We start from the raw sequence: 19,595 nt of genomic DNA, 5'->3' as shown, positions 1-19,595 counted from the left end.
GGGTGATCTGGGTGTTTCGTTTCCTGCTTTGGAATTCTTTCCGTCACAAGACCTCGGTGTCTCCCAGGCCCACAGCCAAAAAGCTGGAGCCAGAGAGAGACTCATGCACGCCCACAAGGACTGCAGCTCTCATCTGCCAAATGGAGAGTATGTGGACTTGAAGCGCTTTCTTCCTTCTCATCTCTCTCACCAGGAGGATATGCAGGGTACCAATCTGTAGTGACAGCATCAGCGATGGGGCGGCCTTGAACCTCAGCATCAGCATCGGCACCAATAACCTGGAGGTCAAACTGGGGCAAAGGTCATCAGGCTGGGAGGCACACGGTCTCCCTAAACATCTCTGGATGTTAACACTGAGATTTCTAGAGAATGACTAGATGCTACGGGCTACAGGAGTCATAAAATGATTATCAGAAATGATTCTGTCTCCATGTTTATTTGGAACCTTAAAGAAAATGAAGAGAGACTGACTGCCCCACCAAAAGAAGTGCAGAATCACGACAGGCTTGGGAATTCTGGGTGGTGAAGGGGTGGACTGCAAGGCTCAGCAACTTAGCCCGTAGTCAAAGGCACCGGGGTTGTTCTGAAAATAGAGATTCAAGAAGCCCAAGAAGGTGTTCTTATCTGTGAGAAGAGAACAGACTGTGGGATCCTGCTTCATGGCTGCAATCCAGAGCCGGAGCGCAGGGGTGTGGTTCACACAGCTGCAGGACAGGAGAGAAGCGTTAGCCGGTCTGAAGGTGAAGGGGGACGCAAGTCACTTTTTAGACTACAAGCTACAAGGGACGAGTTTATTGGGGCAACAGAGCTATCTTAGTTACCTTCCTATCAACTGAGCACAGTCACTTACTGGAGGAAAATCTGACTTGAAATGGCTGTGTGTCTTTAGAATCACCAAAGTTGTTGTTTTTAACCCTGCAGTTAAAATACTTGTGGACTGAGTGCTCTGGGGAAATAAGGTATCTGTTTTTTACTGTTTACCAACAAAAAGATGCATTCTTCAGTCATTCTCAGATTTTACTTTTGGGGGATTGAAAAAAAAAGTTTTCAAAAACACATTTTTAAAGAAATGAGTAAAACAATCATGAAACCTTGAAATAATGGAGCTGACTGGGCCCTTTCAGGGACTGATCAGGACGTGTAGGTCTCGGATCTGTAGTGACTTGCCCAGACAGTAAACTTGTTAATGGAAAATCCAGGAGGAGAAGGTTCCTAATGTGTGGTTCAGCTCTGTCCCCAGAGGAGACAGGTTTTGGCGAGGTTTATGTTCTGACATGGTTTAAAATATCCAAGTCTGTGACATCTGACCTGCCCTAAGTGAGGAGCTTATAAGATGAATCCTGGATAAACGCAAGCATGTGCATTATAAAAGTCCAGATGCAGTTCCACCTCGGCAGGACGGCATTCCCCAACACCAGAATAGTCCGGCACCCGCCATGTGACTGGCTGGTGTGAGAGCAGAGCCAGCTCAAGTTCAGGTTCTCCTGTGAGTGTCGTGGGAACAAAGCACATGTCTGTCCGGGGCCCCTGTGTGGTCTCCCTGAGTCTACAGGGCAATTTCTTCTACTTTATCCCTATACTCGTGTGGTGTATATGGCTGGCCATTTTGTTTCTCTGATATCAAGCATATATTACTTTAAAATCATTTGTTTTTTAAGGGTATGCCTATCTGGAGAAAGATTCCTCCAGTAACTAAGGTGCCCTGTAAGGGATGTGAGGTCCACAGGGTGACACGGCAGGACCAGGCAGAGGGCCACCGACGGAGCTGCAGACAAGCCACCAAAACCCTGTGACTGAGACCGTCCACCTGCTTCTACACTCACCCCCAGCTATGCTGGATGCATGGTGAGGACAGCCAGTGGTTCTGAAACACTGGGGAGGCTCTGGGATGCAGTCTTAGCAGCAGCAACATGGATAAAGTGTGTGTCCGCAGTTAGTGGCACAAGAGCACAGGTGCATTTTGAACAAAGAAGCACACAGTTTAAAACTCTACGTTCCACATTCACGTGAAACATGTCCAGAGGAGGACAGATGGCACAAAGATCATTTGAAGCACTGCTACCCAGTGTGACCCTTGGAATCTATGACCATACAGCTTAATGTCTTACTCGGCTATTCCATATACTTCCAGCCGCTCAAACCAGGGCCAAAAGAGGTAATCAATCATGGATATACAATCTCCGCCAAAGAAGACGGTGTTCTGATAGCCAAGAATCTGGAAGTTTAAACAGAGCAAAAGCAAGTTAATTAACCCATCTGCTAATGTATTTATAGGCACTAAATACAAATATCAAATTAAGTCCCAAAGAAGGAGACCCAAGGCTTGGCGTCGTCTTCCATTTGGTTAGGTGAATGCTTCTACCCTTTTTCTGAGGTTTCTTCCATTTCCTTTAGGGTCTGTTGTCCAGGCCACACTTAGCCCCGCCCTCCTTTCAACCCTGGAGTATCCCAGCGGCTCATCTGATTGGAGGATTTGGAAGAACAACCCGCCTCTCTCAGCCTAGAACAGGCTATCCCCTGTTCTAAGCTTTCTAGGGCTCAGCCCCTGGAGAGGGGCCCTGCCTCTGACCAGCACTGCCCATTACTGGGAGGGAGGGGCCACATAAGGAACCTCACTTGTTGTGGTCGTGCCCCCTCCATTCTCCAGGATCCAGTTTATCTGTAATAAAGGGGATACCATAGCCTCCACATGTCTTCCTCTTTAGCCTTATTTTTCAGCCAATTCAAAACTAAGGCAAGGAAGAGCAGGGCTATCTGATGGGCTCTCTCAAATCCCAATACTGTCTTTCTATCATATTTTCCTTTTTTATTTGAGCTTTTTGAACTTCATATGTGTTGGCCACTCAATATTATCAAATTTTTGCATTAAAGCAAAAGTTCTCATTCCCAAATGGGACAAATCAACACAGATAGATGAACCATCAAGAAAACAAACTCTTGACAGAGAGCTAGCCAAAGACATTGGTGGCGGGGGAGTGGGGGACGGGGAGGTACTTGAAAATTTAAAAGGCAATAGTATTTAGCAGAGGTTATTGTTGGGCCAGTTCTTCCCATTGAGAAAAGTATGATGCCAATTATCTAGTTAAGTCAAACAAAAGACTCTTTGGACTGACATAATCCAAATGTCATAACTGGACTGTCATAATGGACTGACATAACTCATAATCAATTATATACTTCCCTGTAGCAAAATATCTAGATCCCTATATCCTTTATCTAGATTCCTATATCCTTTATCTGGACTTCCCAGGTGGTGCTAGTGGTAAAGAATCCACCTGCCAATGCAGGAGATGAAAGAGACGTGATTTTGATCCCTGAGTCAGGAATATCCCCTGGAGTAGGGAATGGCACGAAGAAGGCAATGGCAATCCACTCCAGTACTCTTGCCTGGAAAATCCCATAGATGGAGGAGCCTGGTGGGCTGCAGTCCATGGGGTCTCTAGGAGTCGGACACGACTGAGTGACTTCACTTTCACTTTTCACTTTCATGCATTGGAGAAGGAAATGGCAACCCACTCCAGCATTCTTGCCTGGAAAATCCCAGGGATGGGGGAGCCTGGTGGGCTGCCGTCTATGGGGTCGCACAGAGTTGGACACGACTGAAGCAACTTAGCAGCAGCAGCAGGGAATGGCAACCCACTTCAGTATTCCTGCCTGGACAGAGGAGCCTAGAGTGCTGAAGTCCATGGGCCACAAAGAGTTGGACACGACTGAGCAACTGAGCACGTCCTTTACCTAGATTTCAAACTTCCTATCTCTCAGGCTTGATTCTTCATCCTTCAGGCCAGCTTGTTGCTTCTATGAGGTAGTCTAGGGGCGGAGTTAAGAATGAACTCTAGGGCTGGCAGATCTGGTCCTCTCCTGGGTTCCGCCTCTCATTCAGCATGAAACCCAGACAATTTACTCACCTTCTCCTCCAAGCCTCAGTGCTCTCATTTGTATAATGGTGGTAATGTTATTGCCCACCTTAGAGGTTACGGTAAGGAATGATGGAATCATGCCCAATAAGCGTGAGCTCTCTTGATGAAAAATCACAGAAACCTCTAGAGGTTACATCTACAGAAAGTAAATCCTTCGCCACCACCCTTCTCAGAAGAGAAAGCAAATATTGGTACCCTAATGTCTATGTCTTCATTATCTCCCGGCATGGCATAGAGGAGTTCCCCTGGCTAAGCTGAAACAGTGTTGCTGCTGCTGCTGCTGCTAAGTCACTTCAGTCGTGTCCGACTCTGTGCGACCCCAGAGATGGCAGCCCACCAGGCTCCCCCGTCCCTGGGATTCTCCAGGCAAGAACACTGGAGTGGGTTGCCATTTCCTTCTCCAATGCATGAAAGTGAAAAGGGAAAGTGAAGTCATGTCTGACTCTTAGCGACCCCATGGATTGCAGCCCGCTGTTTGAAGAAGACGGTACTGAAACGGCAGAGCCTGGCCAATGAAAATTTAAAAGAGGCTATTTTCAATCATATGTAGTAAGACCTGATTTACAAGGAAGAGGAACCATCCAGTTTTCATGAATTCCAGAAAGCCCTAACCCTTCTTTATAGTCAGGATCAGATAATAATTACCCAAACATTTATCACTGGCTTTGAAACGTATATGTCCAGCTTATTATTGGCCTTCATGGCACAAATCAGAACTGAATCTGAACTGACTGACTCTGGAACTTTTATATAACTCTTCTGCTTTACAGAGCAGAGATGCTCTTGAGAAAGTCCTTATCAAAACAGACCATATATGGGCATTTATTAGAACCCATGATAAGTCTTTTGTTAAGGTGATGAGATATTTTGAAAATGAATAATTGCTTAGTAATTGATGTTTATTTAGTATATTTTAAAACCTTTCATTTACTCAAAGTGAGAGTATGTCTTTGAATACATATCATCATTTGGATGCAATGAATTTTTAACAGAATGGTACACTTATTCATTCAGACATTAGGAACCATCGAAACTGTTTTACTTCTATTTATCAAGGAAGTCTGTCCTCTGTTTTTTAGGAATATCTTTGTAAAACTACCCTCAGCCGTGTAAACACTCATAGGGACTTCCCTGGCTGTCCAGTGATTAGATTCTGCACTTCCACTGTAAGGGGCATGGGTTCAGTCCCTGGTCAGGGAACTTAAGATCCTGCATGCCAATGCAGTGTAGTCAAAAAAAAAAAAGCCATTCATAATGTAATTCAACCTTTATCAAGGTATTCATTACAATAAAAAGTCAAGACAAGTATATGGATGAGACTGATGTCTTCTGCCAGCCTCTCCCCTGCCCCTGTGATACATTTACACATTCCCTCAGACTTTCTTAAATCCAAGTGTGACATCAAAATTCCTTGGAGTTCTTGATACAGGTGCAGATTCTTGAGCCCTGCCTCAAACAGGCATTTCTCCACCAGATTTCATACAAAGCAAGTCTAAACATCCCAGTAGAAAAGCAGTCTTCCTATAAACCAAAGTGCCAGCTTCTCTATAGACACATCACAGTGACCCTGGGGCACATTCTGGCTAGGCCTCTTTGGAAGCTCATTACCATCTTTAGGACCTTCAGTAGGAGAGCTCCCTTCTCAGCAAACCTGAGACATTCCAGACATGTACAAAGACTTGTTCCCTGAGAATCACAAAACTTCAGTACTGGAAGGGCCCCTGGATTCATCTAGCATAACTCCCCTTCCATTTTTCCATTTATTTATACCATGCTCACTAGACAAAGGATTGGAGGTGCATTGTATAAAAATGTGTACACTAAAATATTAAATATGAAAAATCATGCTAAGAAAGGCAAAAATAAAAGAACGTAAGGTCAAAATAAGGAAGGAAAATGGTCTCGAGATATCAAGCCAAGGCTCCTGCAGAGTTCCTTAATAAATAAAGCTTTGAATTTGACTTGAGTTTCCTGGCAATTCAGAGAGGAAAGCATGCTAGTGAGCTGATTCTTGTCTCCTGTGTGGAAGACACTCTTGCTTAGAAAGAAGGAAACTCTGTCCCAGGGAAGTAAGAGGGCTCTCTGGTTCGTGCCAGAGCCAAGACAAAGACACCATTCTCCTAAGTCCCAGCCTAGTGTCAACCCTGTGTCAACGTCAAATATGTATGTATGAGGACTGTAATCACAGAGGCTTTCCCAAGTCTCTAGTGAATTCTTTGTCTGTTCCTTAAATTTAAGTATCAGCAACAAGCTCAGAATCAGCAAACCCCGAAACCCTCTTTCCTTCTGCCAAGGACCGGCCCAGCTTTGAGAGTCCCTGTGAGGACTCCCCCCACCCCAGCCTCGCAATCTTCCTCTTTCTCCTTCTCTCTCAGTCAGGCAACTAACTGATGGAGAGGTGAGATACAATCATGGCAAAAGAGCTTTTCAAAATTCTCTCCTTCCTGTCTCATTCCATGGATAAGACGGTCTTCAGGAAACTTGACTTAAAATAGTTCTTCCGTATTCTCAGTTTAAACTAAGTCCCTTTTGTGGTTGTTCTTCAGTCCCTCAGTCGTGTCCAATTGCTTGCGACCCCGTGGACTACAGCATGCCAGGCTTCCCTGTACTTCACTATCTCCTGGAGTTTGTTCAAACTAATGTCCACTGAGTCGATGATGCCACCTAACCATCTCATCCTCTCGCCACCTTCTCCTCTTGCCCTCAATCTTTCCCAGCATCAGAGTCTTTTCCAATGAGTCGGCCCTTTGCATCAGGTAGCCGAAGTATTGGAGCTTCAGCATCAGTCCTTCCGATGGATATTCAGGGCTGATTTCCTTTAGAATTAACTGGTTTTATGTCTTGGGACTCTCAAGAGTCTTCAGCACCACAGTTCTAAAGCATCAATTCTTTGGCACTCAGTCTTCTTTATGGTCCAACTCCCACATCTTGACAAATTTAGGACAGTCAGAAGTAAAATAATATGACAGTGTTAATTTCCTATGTCTTATCTTTCCTAAATGATCTGTCATCAGAACAGGAAGCTGCAGCTTTGCCTCCACCCACTGAGCAGTGGCTATGCTAATAGCCAATGTGTTTAAAAAAAAAACAACTCTGTTTTGCGGTATTTCTGTCACCTGCCTGTCACATATAGTGATATTGGTCATTCTTAATGTTGAATAACTTTTCTCACAATGGACTCTCTCATTCTCAGAAATACTGCCCTTCAAGATGGCCTTCTTAGAAAAGATACTTTCCACCAAGGCCCTAGGCCACACATGGCCTGGGGAAGAAACTGAGCCTCTAGCTTCAAGCCCTAGGATTTCCTTAATGTATTAACACATCTTCCATTCAGATTAAGACGTGAGCTATTTCAGGAAAAAGCCATTTGACGTTCTGGAATAGTAGAAAACGTTATTTTTAAAATTTCTCTGTTCTCCAGTTCACTGAAAAATGACTACAGATCCTTCTCTTGGTTCTGGATGTGACTCGGAAAAAGGAATGAGCATGCAAATGAAGAGGGAGAGACTGGTTGGTGACACCTGAGTACGCTGTTTCCACCCCTGAACTTGAACCCTGAAGGGCCGCTTATCTGCCTCGAAGGCCTCTCGGGCTCCCCCAGGCGGACAAAAGGAGGTTCCCGCTAGAGCGCACGTAGAAGGAAGAAGCGCGCTGGGCTCCCCCGCGTGGCCATCGTGGTGAGGCGCACTGGCCAAGGCTCCCCAGCTAGGACGTTCACCAAGGAGGAAAAGGAAATCTGCAAAATTTTTTGTGAGGGACAAGATTATAAAGAGAAGCCCAGACTTCCTCAAACCAGACATCCTAAGAATCATCAGTCTACAGTCTTGGGTGCTCAAGTGCAGCGTCAATAACTGCACTTGTGGTCTTAATGCACCACCTGCCCTGCACACAAGAGAAGTCTCCTGGCTCTAACCAGGACAGCATGCTGGCTCTGGCCTGGCTGGAGGAGGAAGGAAGCGGTTTTTCTTGATGGAAACAGTTCTTATGAAGCAGAACCAGTCCCCTCCTATAAAATACACAAAGCCACCTGCTGTTACATCAGCAATGCAGACCCTAACCAGAAGCAGAAATACTCAATCCACTCCAGGGCAGATATCTTTTGAGTTCGTACAAGATAAGGGAAGATTCTCAAGATTTCAAATTTCAGGTGTCTGCTCCACTGACATACTATAGCTGAGGCTGAGCTAATGAAGATTAACGGATTCTCCTTAAAACAAACCAAGGATACAGAACAAACTTAGAGTATACATAAAACCCACTTCTCTGGAAAGAAGCCTGAGAAGCAGGGTCTGTGCCAAACACACCCCTCCTGCTGGTCACCACTTACAACCAGGAGTTTCCTGTGAAGATTCAGAATGCAACCTGTCAACATTTGGCCACCCTGAAAATTCTATCCTGGAATCCCTTTCATAGGTTTAATTCTTTTTGTTGCAATATATTTGTAAGATAATAGTGGAGGGAAGCTAGTGGGGCAAGGCTTGACAAGTCAAATATCTTTAAAGTGATGGGTGGTAGATGAAAATATAAAAGCATTTTATCAAATTTCTGAAGGGGGAAAGGATTTCCTATGTACAAAAGCAGTGGAAGAAATCACAACAGGAAAGATCACACAATATTTTTAATGTTAAATTTCTATATGTACAAAGACGACAAAAAGTTAAAACAATGTATCTTAAAAGCAGGCCAATATCCTTTACATATAAAGAACTCTTAAAAAAATTAACAAGGAAAATCAGGAAGATCTTGACAAACAGATGGGTAGCAGACCATCTGCACAAATAAAACACAAAGAAATGGAATACTTTGGGGAAAACATACCATCTCATTATCAAAGAAATATACATTAAAGCAACTATGAGAAACTACTGTTTCTCAAGACAGGCAAGTATCTTTTTAAATGAAATCTCCCAACAGTGAAAAGGGATTGGTTCAAAGGGCATTTTTGACACTCAGAGGGTAGGGGGTATACAGCACAAGTCTTGGGGGAAGCAATTTAGCAACATCCAGCTCTAGCTTCTAAAATGGTCATACCCTTTGATCTGGTAATTCTGTTCCTGGAAGTCTGGCCTAAGGACATATTTTAAAACAGAGAAAGGGCTTTTTATGCAAAGGAGCTGCTGTTTCTGGGAGGCATCATTAATAATGATAAGCAACTGAAACAATCTAAATAACCCTAATGAGTGGATACATAATTCTGGCTTACGCATATGGCAAATTATGCAGAATGAAAAGTTATTTTTTTCCATCTTTAATAATTACACATATAATAGAGAAAAATATTCTCATTATTAAAAAAAAGATTCAAACACAGAAAGCAGTATAGAAGGCAAAGGCTCTCCCTTCCTATCCTTGCTCTGAACCACTCTTCTTTCCCACCCCCAGGCTAATCCCCTTCCAGTAGTAGGCACCAGCCAAGTCTGATTTGAGTCTCCCCAGACATTTTTCTAGGAGTTTATTTACATTTGTGCATATAATCTCAGATATGCAGATGATAACACCATCCTAATGGCAGAAAGTGAAGATGAACTAAAGAGCCTCTTGATGAAGGTGAAAAAAGAGAGTGGAAAAGCTGGTTTAAAATTCAACATTAAAAAACTAAGATCATGGCATCCAGTCCCATGACTTCATGGCAAATAGATGGGGGGAAAATGGAAACGGTGACAGACTTTATTTTCTTGGGCCCCGAAATCACTGTGGATGGTGACTGCAGCCATGAACTTAAAAGATGTTTGCTCCTTGGAGGAAACGTTATGACAAACCTAGATAGCATATTAAAAAGCAGAGACATCACTTTGGTGACAAAGGTCCGTCTAGTCAAAGCTATGGTTTTTCCAGTATTCATGTACGGATGTGAGTTGGAACATAAAGAAGGCTGAGCACTGAAGAATTGACGCTTTAGAATTGTGGTGCTGGATAAGACTCTTGAGAGTCCCTTGGACAGCAAGGAAATAAAACCAGTCAATCTTAAAAGAACTCAACGCTGAATATTCACTGGAAGGATGGTGCCAAAGCTCCAAAACTTTGGTCACCTGATGCAAAGAGCCGACTCATTGGAAAAGACCCTGATGCTGGGAAAGACTGAAGGCAGGAGGAGAAGAGGGTGACAGAGAATGAGATGGTTGGATGGCATCACTGACTTAATGGACATGAGTTTGAGCAAACTCAGGGAGATAGTGAAGGACAGCCTCTGCAGTCCATGGGGTCGCAAAGAGTCGGACACAACTAAGCAACTGAACAACAGAAAAATGTATCTCAAAGACCTACAAAAATAACATGGAAAAATGAGGTTATATAACAAGCACAAATAAACCTTCAATTTTGATGATACTTGTTTGAAAGAAAAATGTAAAAGTCAAACGGCATTTATTTAAAAAGAAAACGTTAGAGTATAAGGCTGCCAACTTAAACTGACCTGTTTGCTTGTGGGTAACATGGACCATTATACACTGGTCTCTTGAGTTGCTTATCACTCAAGACAATCCATAGATATCTAAGATATTTTCAACTCACAGAAAATCCTGATTGTACAAAACCATGGAGAAAAAATTGTACACATCATCTCTATAATAGAGAGAAAACATCTCTATTAGAATTATTCTGACAAGTTTCAATTTCACTAGAATCTCCTAGAGTCAATATATTGGTATTGAGAGGAATGTATCAAATAATTCAAGCTCAGTGGGCATCTTTCAGATTCTGATATTACCTATGTTGTACTTACAATTCCTACTAACATTCTATGGGACAAAACCCAATTCAAATCTGGAACAATATTGCATATTCAGTCTTCCTTAATTAGCCCTGGCTAGCACCCCACTCCAGTACTTAGCAGCAGCAGCAGCCCTTAACTAGCCAGAATTTCACTGATGCTACTTATTACATCTGAGAGGGTCATTGGCAAGATTAAATAAGAGGAGTATGCAAAGCAACTTTAGCATCATGCCCAGCACGAAAATACAGGCTCACTTCCCTGGAAGAACCCAAACTAAGGAGCTGTGCCTCCATTGTAATATTATACATTTACTTAGCAATCTGTAATTTTCAAAGTTCATCCATCATTCAAATGCAGAGTAGGAAAGAGATGGGTCAACCTATGTTTTCAATTATCTTTGAATTTAAAAGATTTTGTTTCAAGGCTCCCTTCCCTGGCCAAGCATTTAACTTGTAAGAAGGTAACCAGACATGATAAAATCAGTTCAGCTAATCTTCGAAAATAAAGACCATAAAAATTCTCCATGGGCAACAGCTATCAAACTTCTTTTTCAAAGCAAGGTCCCCCTCCCTCTTCAAATTCAAGCTTATTAGATGTCTTGTTAAACACAGTGTCGAAACCAGGGCTGGTCTGGCTGAAGCAGGCTCTAAAACCACCAGCAGACCTCCTCTCACTGGGCCGTCCCTCTGCAAAACTTGTGAACACACCTTTTAAAAGACCCTTTCTTTCTATGAATGTGGAAACGAAGGCACAGAGAGGTCCAGAACTTTGATGAAGGTTCTGGAATCCCATAAAGCCAAGCCCAGGAGCCAAGACTCTTTCTACCTCACCCTACTTGCCTCCTCAGAGTTAAGACCGCAGTCTGAGTTCTCAGGACCAAAGGCTGACACTTCTTACACATGATGCTGAATCCATAAATGCTGAAACTATATAAATCTAAGACAGGCAGCTGTAACTGTAAATAAATTTAACAGCTTCCACTTCACAAAGGTCAGATGGAAGAATATTAGTAATCAGCCTTCTTTTAAGGGGATAAAAATAGCATTCCCTGGCTGCCAAAGAATCACAACCCACCCATAGGGGAATTTATCAGTTTCTAGAACAAAGATAATGGAGAAGGCAATGGCACCCCACTCCAGTACTCTTGCCTGGAAAATCCCATGGACAGAGGAGCCTGGTAGGCTGCAGTCCATGGGGTCGCTAAGAGTCGGACAGGACTGAGCGACTTGACTTTCACTTTTCACTTTCATGCATTGGAGAAGGAAACGGCAACCCACTCCAGTGTTCTTGCCTGGAGCATCCCAGGGACGGGGAAGCCTGGTGGGCTGCCATCCATGGGGTTGCACAGAGTCAGACACGACTGAAGTGACTTAGCAGCAGCAGTAGAACAAAGATAAAGGAAGTCAAAGGACCACCTTCCAGACTATAAGAGAGTTACAGGGTAAATAGCCCTATTACTGCTAGATACATGGAGGATCTGGTAACAAAGATTACCCATAGACACTTCCCCCTTCTTCCTCTTCTTCTTCTTTTTTTTTTTTTTTTTTAACATTTATTTATTTGGCTGCTCAGGTCTTGGTTGTGGCACGTGAGATATTTTTAGCTGTGGCATGTGGGATCTAGTTCTCTGACCAGGGATAGAACCGGAGCCCTCTGTATTGGGAGCATGGAGTTTTAGCCCCTGGACCACCAGGGGAGTTTTTCCCCCTTCTTTCTTAATTACAGAACTCTGATTTTATGCAAGGTGGTCCCAGCTAAGAGATTAAATTTCCCAACTTCCCCTGCAGATACTTATAACTCAATGACTACGTTCTGGTCAATGAAACTTAAGTAATCATTGGACAGAACTTCTAGGAAAGCCTTTAAAGGTGTATGGCCTTTTGCCAGTTTTTTCCTTTCTGTTGTCCTTTCTATAACCTGGAACTTGGATGTGATAGCTGAAGTTCCAGCAGTTATTTTGTTATTTTGAGGATGTAAGCCTCACAATGAAAATGACACAACAGGAAGAGAAAAACAAAAAAACCTCAGTCCCTGCTAACTTCATAAAGAAGCCATCAAAACGGCCCTATAGTACTGTACCTCTAGGCTTGTGTGTGTGTGTGTGAAAGAATAAATCCTTATAAGTTTTTAAATCAATGCTATGCTATGCTAAGTCACTTCAGTCGTGTCCGACTCTGTGCGACCCCATAGACGGCAGCCCACCAGGCTCCCCCATCCCTGGGATTCTCCAGGCAAGAACACTGGAGGGGGTTGCCGTTTCCTTCTCCAATGCATGAAAGTGAAAAGTGAAAGTGAAGTCGCTCAGCCGTGTCGGACTTCTAGCGACCCCATGGACTGCAGCCCACCAGGCTCCTCCGTCCATGGGATTTTCCAGGCAAGAGTACATTGCCTTCAATACTAGAAGCCAAACACAATCCCTAACCAATATTGACCCTGGACTCCTAAGCAGAAGCTACAGAATCCATGCAGAGATAGGTCAGGAATGTGGTGATTCTGGGAAAGGAACAAGTTCATCACATGCCCTCCCCTACCCCTAGGCAGATTTTCAAGAAAAATTCCAGAGGAGGTCAGTGGAGCGCAAGTACCTATAAGTCAGATGACCAGTAGTTGAACTTATCAAAGTCTGACAGGAGAAGTATATAAGTCTGTGAAAGCGGAGGGTGTCAGGGTGACCAGGGTGTGGACCTGCATCACTTTATCCACCACATCTGGCCAGGAGAGGGCCCCGTTTTTACCTCTTCCAGGTTGCAGAACTCCTGACGCAGGGCCAGCTTCAGATCACCGCAGTCTCTCCCGCATCTCAATGCTACCAGACACTCCTTGGTCAAATGTGGGACCTGATCGGAGGACACAGGTTCTGAACAGAGAAGTCCGAGGGCACTCCGTGCTCCTGCTCTGCCTGACAGTGCAGCCAGAGCTCTGTCACTCTGTCAACAGTGCCACCTGATGGCCATCTCTGTGGTTTCAGGAATCCACTTGTCACAGCACTCTGGTAAACAAGGTGCTTTAAAGGGGGCTCTCTGGTACACCTTACTTGTTCAGCTATTTCCATACTGTGTAATCTTAGGTGGGGCATTTTCCTTCTTTAAGCCTCAGTGTTCTCATCTGAAGAATGGACACAAGAATAGTACCCACCTTAAAGGGTGGGACCTGATGAGGGCAGTGATGGGGATCAAACAGATTAACGTTTATAAAATAGTTAGAACAGTGCTTGGCACATGGCTAGGGCTCAGTAGACATCAGTCACTAATATCATTGAGTCATTTTTGTTTCTTTAAAAAAAAAGCTATCATAAAATTTCTCCATCACATTCTCTCCCAATATCAATAGCTGTCTCCTTTTCTCTCTTCTTCACATTTCCTGGGCAGTCGGCACTCCTGTTCCCCATAAAGGGCAATCTCCTTCTGTGCATTACCTTTTTCACACCCCGATATTTTTTTCACCTGAGACCTTGGAAATAGCTCCTTCAAAGTATCACTAGTTTTCCACTCTTTCAATATTCCTTGTCTCAAGTTACACAGTCATAACTATGCCATAACTCTTAATCATAACTCTTGAGACTGCTCGTTCCACTGGAAAAGTAGTTATTGGCAAAGACTTTAACCTTTAATATCAGAGGTCACAGCTTTACTATAATTCCACACGAGTTATCCTCCTAAGACACACACAGGTATTAAATCAATTTCACCAATGATTTGACTTTTAAAATGGACTGGAGTTTGAGAAAGACATACAAAGTAAAATAGAGTGTTAAGTGTTTTTGTTTTTCTTTAAATGGATATACCTTATAGAATAGCTCCAATAACATCTTTTGGCGAGCTCGCTCGTAAGGGTCATACGGGTACAGCTTCCTTCCAGGGTAAGCATCATCCAGGTACTCACAAGCGATGACAGACTCATAGATCAGTTGACATTTGCTGTTCTCCAGGACAGGAATTTGGCCAAAAGGATGCTTTGTAAAGTACCACTCAGGCTTGTTTCTCAGGTTAATGTTGATAACTTCATGTCTTATAAAGCAAAGGGAAAACAGGACAGAACAAAAATGAGAGGATTAGGCAGACACTCATCTTTTTTTTTTTTTTTCCCCTGAAGTGCTCAAAGACCCCCTGTAAGATCTTAGTGTCTAGACCAGGGATCAAACCTGTGCCCCATGCAGCTCAAGTACAGAGTCTTAACCACTGGATTGCCAGGGAAATCCCCAGACACTCATCTTGAAAGCAGAAACAATCAATCTATAAAATTAAAATTTGCAACAAGTTTTTTAAATTGAGGTTTGTACAAAGAAAAATACATAACAACATCATTCTTCAACAGTAGGATGTGTTCAATGTTTTCTATGCCTTATCCCATTCACTCTCCATGATTCCCATGAGATAAACTAGGGAATCATGATGAGGTGCAAACAAAGGAAGGCAAAGAAATCATTTAACACATCCCTTCTGAGAGATAAGGCTCCTTGTGGTTCAATCTCTTGCCCAATATTACCCACCAGGAAGTAGCAGAGCCAAGATGGAAGGCCAGGCAGTCTGACTCAGAGCTCAGAAGCTTAACCACGGCACCACAGATTTTAGTACATTTTAAAGTTTGAAAGTACAAATCTGATATCTGGAGACATTTTTTGTTTGCCACAACTGGAGGGAGGGGGATTCTACTGGCACCTAATGGGCAGAGGCCAGGGACGCTGCAAGATATCCAACAACACACAGAACAGCTCCTCCCCCCTCACCAAACACACAAAGCCAGGAATCATCTGCCCCAAATGTCAGCAGTGCCAAGGGTGAGAAACTCTGCCCTAAAGAAGGACTTCCATCAATTCTCAAGCTGCCACTTCATCACTGTGGGTAAAACATCAATCTATTGTTATTTTTCTTTTTTATTTAAAAAAGTAAACTTTGGGCCAACTAGAATTGAGCAAGAGGGAATAACCTGGAAAAAGCCATAGACACTCCACAGAGCAGAATTATATAATTTTTTTTTAAAGTCTCTGTAACAGTCTCTGCGTCTCTATAACACAAAACTCCAAAGTCATCCCCTAATGATACACACTGGAGGCTGAAGTAACACTTTAGCTTTGAGCTGGCTCCCTGCAGCCTCCCCCATTCCAGTAAAGTCGCTCTGCCTTCAAAATCCAGACCTGCTTTGCAGGAGCTCGTCTTGCAAAATTACTTCTATGACCAGTGTGCCCCCATTTTTCAGGTGTGTGGGAAACCTCTTGATAGCAGTCCTTTCTATTTCTTTGTTTGAAACTATTTGTTCATTCATTCAAAACGTAGTTTTAAGTGCCTATTACTGGCCAGGTTCTCTTCTAGCCCATGAATAAGAAAAAGTCCCTGCCTTCAAGAACATACATTTGTGTGTGTGTGAGAGAGAGAGAGAGAGAGAGACAGTGTGTGTGTGTGTGTGTGTGTGAGTGCAGGTGTGTGGGTGTTGGGGGAGGGGCAATGGAAGTGAGGCTGGGGAGTGTGGAGGAAAAACAGATAAGTAAGGAAACGTTGTTAGTGCAATAAAGGGAACAGAACTGACCTGAATATAGCTGGGGTGGGGTCTGGGCTGCATTTCATAGAGCTGTCAGAGAAGGCCTCGGTAGCCTCCGCGGTCCTCTCTTTCACAAACTTTAGGGAAGAAACCCAGCTCACCAGAGCATCATTCAGTTTACTCCGAGTGGTCCTAACAGTTTCCTGCAGAGACCTGATTCTGCATTTCAGGATGGCCCACTCAAGAACCCACCTGCCCTCTGCTAACCGTTTATTGACTTCGTCTCAGAAGAAAGTGACAGACAGCCTGTGACACCTAAGCGGGGACCCCCGGATGGTGAACCTATGGGGCCTCCCACCGCTCACCTGATGCCTTTGGCCCGGAGGACCAGGCGCGTCCTGTGCGCGTACGGACAGAACCTCATGCTGTAGAGGCGGATTACGCCTTCAGGGACCGGCCCTGGGGGGATGCTCCCTGCGGGTGGAGGGGGGACGGGGACGCGGATTAGCTCTGTGTGGAGAGGGGCTCACTCGCCTTCCCAGGACCCCACGAGGGCCGCGGTCCTCCGCCTCCCGGGCCCCAGAGAGGACACCTTTTTTTTTTTTTTTTTTTTTTCTGCACGTGTCTTTTTTGCGGAGGAACCGCGATCCTCCTCGCCGCTGCGCTGATCGGCGAGCCAAGGACCGGCAACCGCCTCTCCAGAGCCAACATCCAGCCAGCCGGCACCCCCAGCCCGCGGACAACTGTCAAGAGGACTCACCTTTCCCCAAGGTCCTGGTCGCGTCGTCAGTCATGCTCTCCCGGCGTCTGCGCAACGACCAACGCTCACAGTCTTTGCCGTGAGGCTTGCTGCCGCCGGCGCAGGGTCCAAGGACGGCAACGTTCCGGCGCGCCCCGCTGGCTCCAAATGCAACTCTGGAGCAACAGGGCCGTGTCGGGGTGGTAGGGAAGTGATCCAGGACGGCAGCTAAGATAATTCAACCTGAGGAGACAGAGCCCCAGATTCAGAAGCCAGTGTAGCAGGAGTGGGAAAAACAAACAAACCTGAAAAGTACCCCTTGCTTTGAACTCACAACATCCTGCGTGGTCTTTTCTCTGCATCAAGAATCTGTGAAGAACAGGCATGTGAATTTCACTTACTCCAAGGGAGTTTAATACAAACTGACCAGGGTGACACTAACGTTTTCTTTCTCATTCTAAGCCCTCCCTCCTGTCCATACTCTGTACATGAGTGTACTTTATCTTAAAATAAGGCCAAGGATTTCCCTGGTGGCTCAGTGGGACAGGACTTGGATCTCTGATCAGGGAAGATCCCATATACCCAGAAGCAACTGAGCTCATGTGCCACAACTATTAAGCCTGTGCCATAGAGCCTGGGAACCACAACTACTGAGTCCATGTGCCCTAGAGCCTGTGCTTGGCAAGGAGAGGCCGCATTGATGAGAAGCCCAGGTACAGCAAATAAAGAGTAACCCCCTGCTTGCCATCTATGCAGCAATGAAGACCCAGCCTAAATAAATTATAAAATAAGGCCAAACTTTTTCATCATCTAGCAGATAAGAAGAAAAACTTAGTGTTAAGATCTTGCATGACCCTAAAGTGTCCCCTTTAATTTTATGTCCTCACTACTCTAGTTCCAGCCTTATTTATGAGATTTTACTCAAGTTGTGAAAAACTGGTAATGAATAGGAAACCAGATATCTAGAGGCAGAGACAAATCTGTGCACTCTCTTCAACTCCCAGTATACATTTCACAGCAGACCCTTTTTAATTACTAAGGACATACTGCCAACAGCCCAGCAATACAGAGGTCACTTGGATAGCTCTTTGATCTACATGAGATAAAGGGGTTAACTAGCCTTTGCTCTGACCCTGAATCACTGCAGATGGTGATTGGAGCCATGAAATTAAAAGACGCTTACTCCTTGGAAGAAAAGTTATGACCAACCTAGACAGCATATTAAAAAGCAGAGACATTACTTTGTCAACAAAGGTCTGTCTAATCAAGGCTATGGATTTTCCAGTAGTCATGTATGCATGTGAAAGTTGGACTATAAAGAGAGCTGAGCACCGAAGAATTGATGCTTTTGAATTGTGGTGTTGCAGAAGACTCTTGAGAGCACCTTGGATTGCAAGGAGATCAAAATAGTCAATCCTAAAGGAAGTCAGTCCTGAATATTCATTGGAAGGACTGATGCTAAACTGCAACTCCAACACTTTGGCCACCTGATGTGAAGAGCTGACTCGTTTGAAAAGACTCTGATGCTGGGAAAGATTGAGGGCAGGAGGAGAAGGAGACAACAGAGGATGAGATGGTTGGATGGCATCACCGACTTAATGGACATAAGTTTGAGTAAACTGGGAGTTGGTGATGGACAGGGAGGCCTGGCATGCTGCAGTTCATGGAGTCGTAAAGAGTTGAGCGACTGAACTAAAATGAACTGACCGGTACATAAAAAGGAAACAGTCAACATACCCATGTCATGTGAGAGCTTCTGGTAGACAAGGAAATTAGTCCTGATCAGGTAAATGTGACACTCACATAAAGGAAGTATAGTATTTCAAATAGTTGACTTTCATATAAACAGATTCTAAAGGGAAAGGCCATATGAGGAATGTGAAACTCTCTAAATTCAAAGTAAATTATACTAACATGTATTTAATGCTTTATGTGTATTAACTCACTAAATCCTTAAAATAATCCTACAAGGATTCTCTTCTTACCTCATTTTAAAAGATAAGTAAACTGAGACTAGCAAGGTTAAGTCACTTGACCAAAGCCTGATAACTAGTAAGAGGTGGAAGGAGGTTTATGAAGCCTGGAAGTTTGATTTCCAGGGCAAGTCACTCCATCTAGAATCTTAATCTATATCAGAGGTGGGCAAACTTTTTCTGTTAAGGTCAAGACAGTAAACATTTTAGGCTTCTCAAGCCATCTTGTCTCAGCTACTAAACTCTACCCTCGTAAGGTGAAAATAGCCGTAGATAATATGTAAATAAATGGGCATGGCTGTGTTCCAATAAACCACTATTTATGAATAGTAAGTTTGAATTTCATATACAGGTATATTTTAACAGACTACTTTTTAGAGCAGGTTCACAGAAAAATTTAGCAGAATATAGAGACGTTTCCTACCAACCTATCCCCACACATGCATAGCCTCCCCATCAACATCCTGGATCAGGGTGGTACACTTCTTACAATCAATGGATCTATATTGAAACATCATTATCACCCAAAGTCTAGTTTGCATTAGGACTCACTGTTGGTGAATTTCACGTAGTTTTCACATGTTATAAATTATACTTCTTCACTGAAATGTTTTCCCCTAACTATTCTTAGCTCTTGAACTGCAAAGAAATGAGCAGTGGGCTTGGCTTGACCCTCTGGCTTTAGTTTGCCCATCCCTGGTATACACTGATGATGACTGGATTAGCAACCAAGCTGAGGATTCCATTGGAAAAGTAAAAGGTTCCTGGGTCCATCT

The 19,595-nt window shown here is 43.9% G+C and overlaps 1 protein-coding gene across 2 annotated transcripts; it reads right to left on the bottom strand.

Annotated features, from left to right (window-relative positions):
* Positions 1–417: 417 nt before the first annotated feature.
* LOC147344281 (glutathione S-transferase omega-2) lies at positions 418–17,912 on the bottom strand. Of its 2 annotated transcripts, XM_086379309.1 has the most exons (7): positions 17,181–17,912; positions 16,868–17,089; positions 16,473–16,581; positions 14,417–14,639; positions 13,368–13,469; positions 2,109–2,215; positions 418–704 (listed from the first exon to the last, which is right to left on the bottom strand). In XM_086379309.1, the coding sequence occupies exons 2-7, from the start codon at positions 16,899–16,901 to the stop codon at positions 545–547; spliced, it is 735 nt and encodes a 244-aa protein (XP_086235435.1). In that variant the 5' UTR covers positions 16,902–17,089; positions 17,181–17,912; the 3' UTR covers positions 418–544. The 2 variants fall into 2 exon arrangements, with proteins under 2 accessions (XP_086235435.1, XP_086235436.1); XM_086379310.1 differs by lacking the exon at positions 16,473–16,581.
* Positions 17,913–19,595: the final 1,683 nt, after the last annotated feature.

Source organism: Bos grunniens, chromosome 26, assembly GCF_055505025.1.
Source record: "Bos grunniens cultivar Pamir isolate PY7600 chromosome 26, Bosgru_T2T1.0, whole genome shotgun sequence".
Taxonomy (NCBI): Eukaryota; Metazoa; Chordata; class Mammalia; order Artiodactyla; family Bovidae; genus Bos; species Bos grunniens.
This window is presented reverse-complemented; position numbering and strand designations above follow the sequence as displayed.

Coding starts and splice junctions, on each gene's coding strand:
- LOC147344281 (XM_086379309.1), bottom strand. CDS start 16,901: ATGACTGACGACGCGACCAGGACCTTGGGGAAAG. Junction 16,582..16,867: donor GACCAGGACCTTGGGGAAAG/GTGAGTCCTCTT, acceptor CTCCACCCGCAG/GGAGCATCCCCCCAGGGCCG. Junction 13,470..14,416: donor TATTGGAGCTATTCTATAAG/GTATATCCATTT, acceptor TCCTCCGATCAG/GTCCCACATTTGACCAAGGA.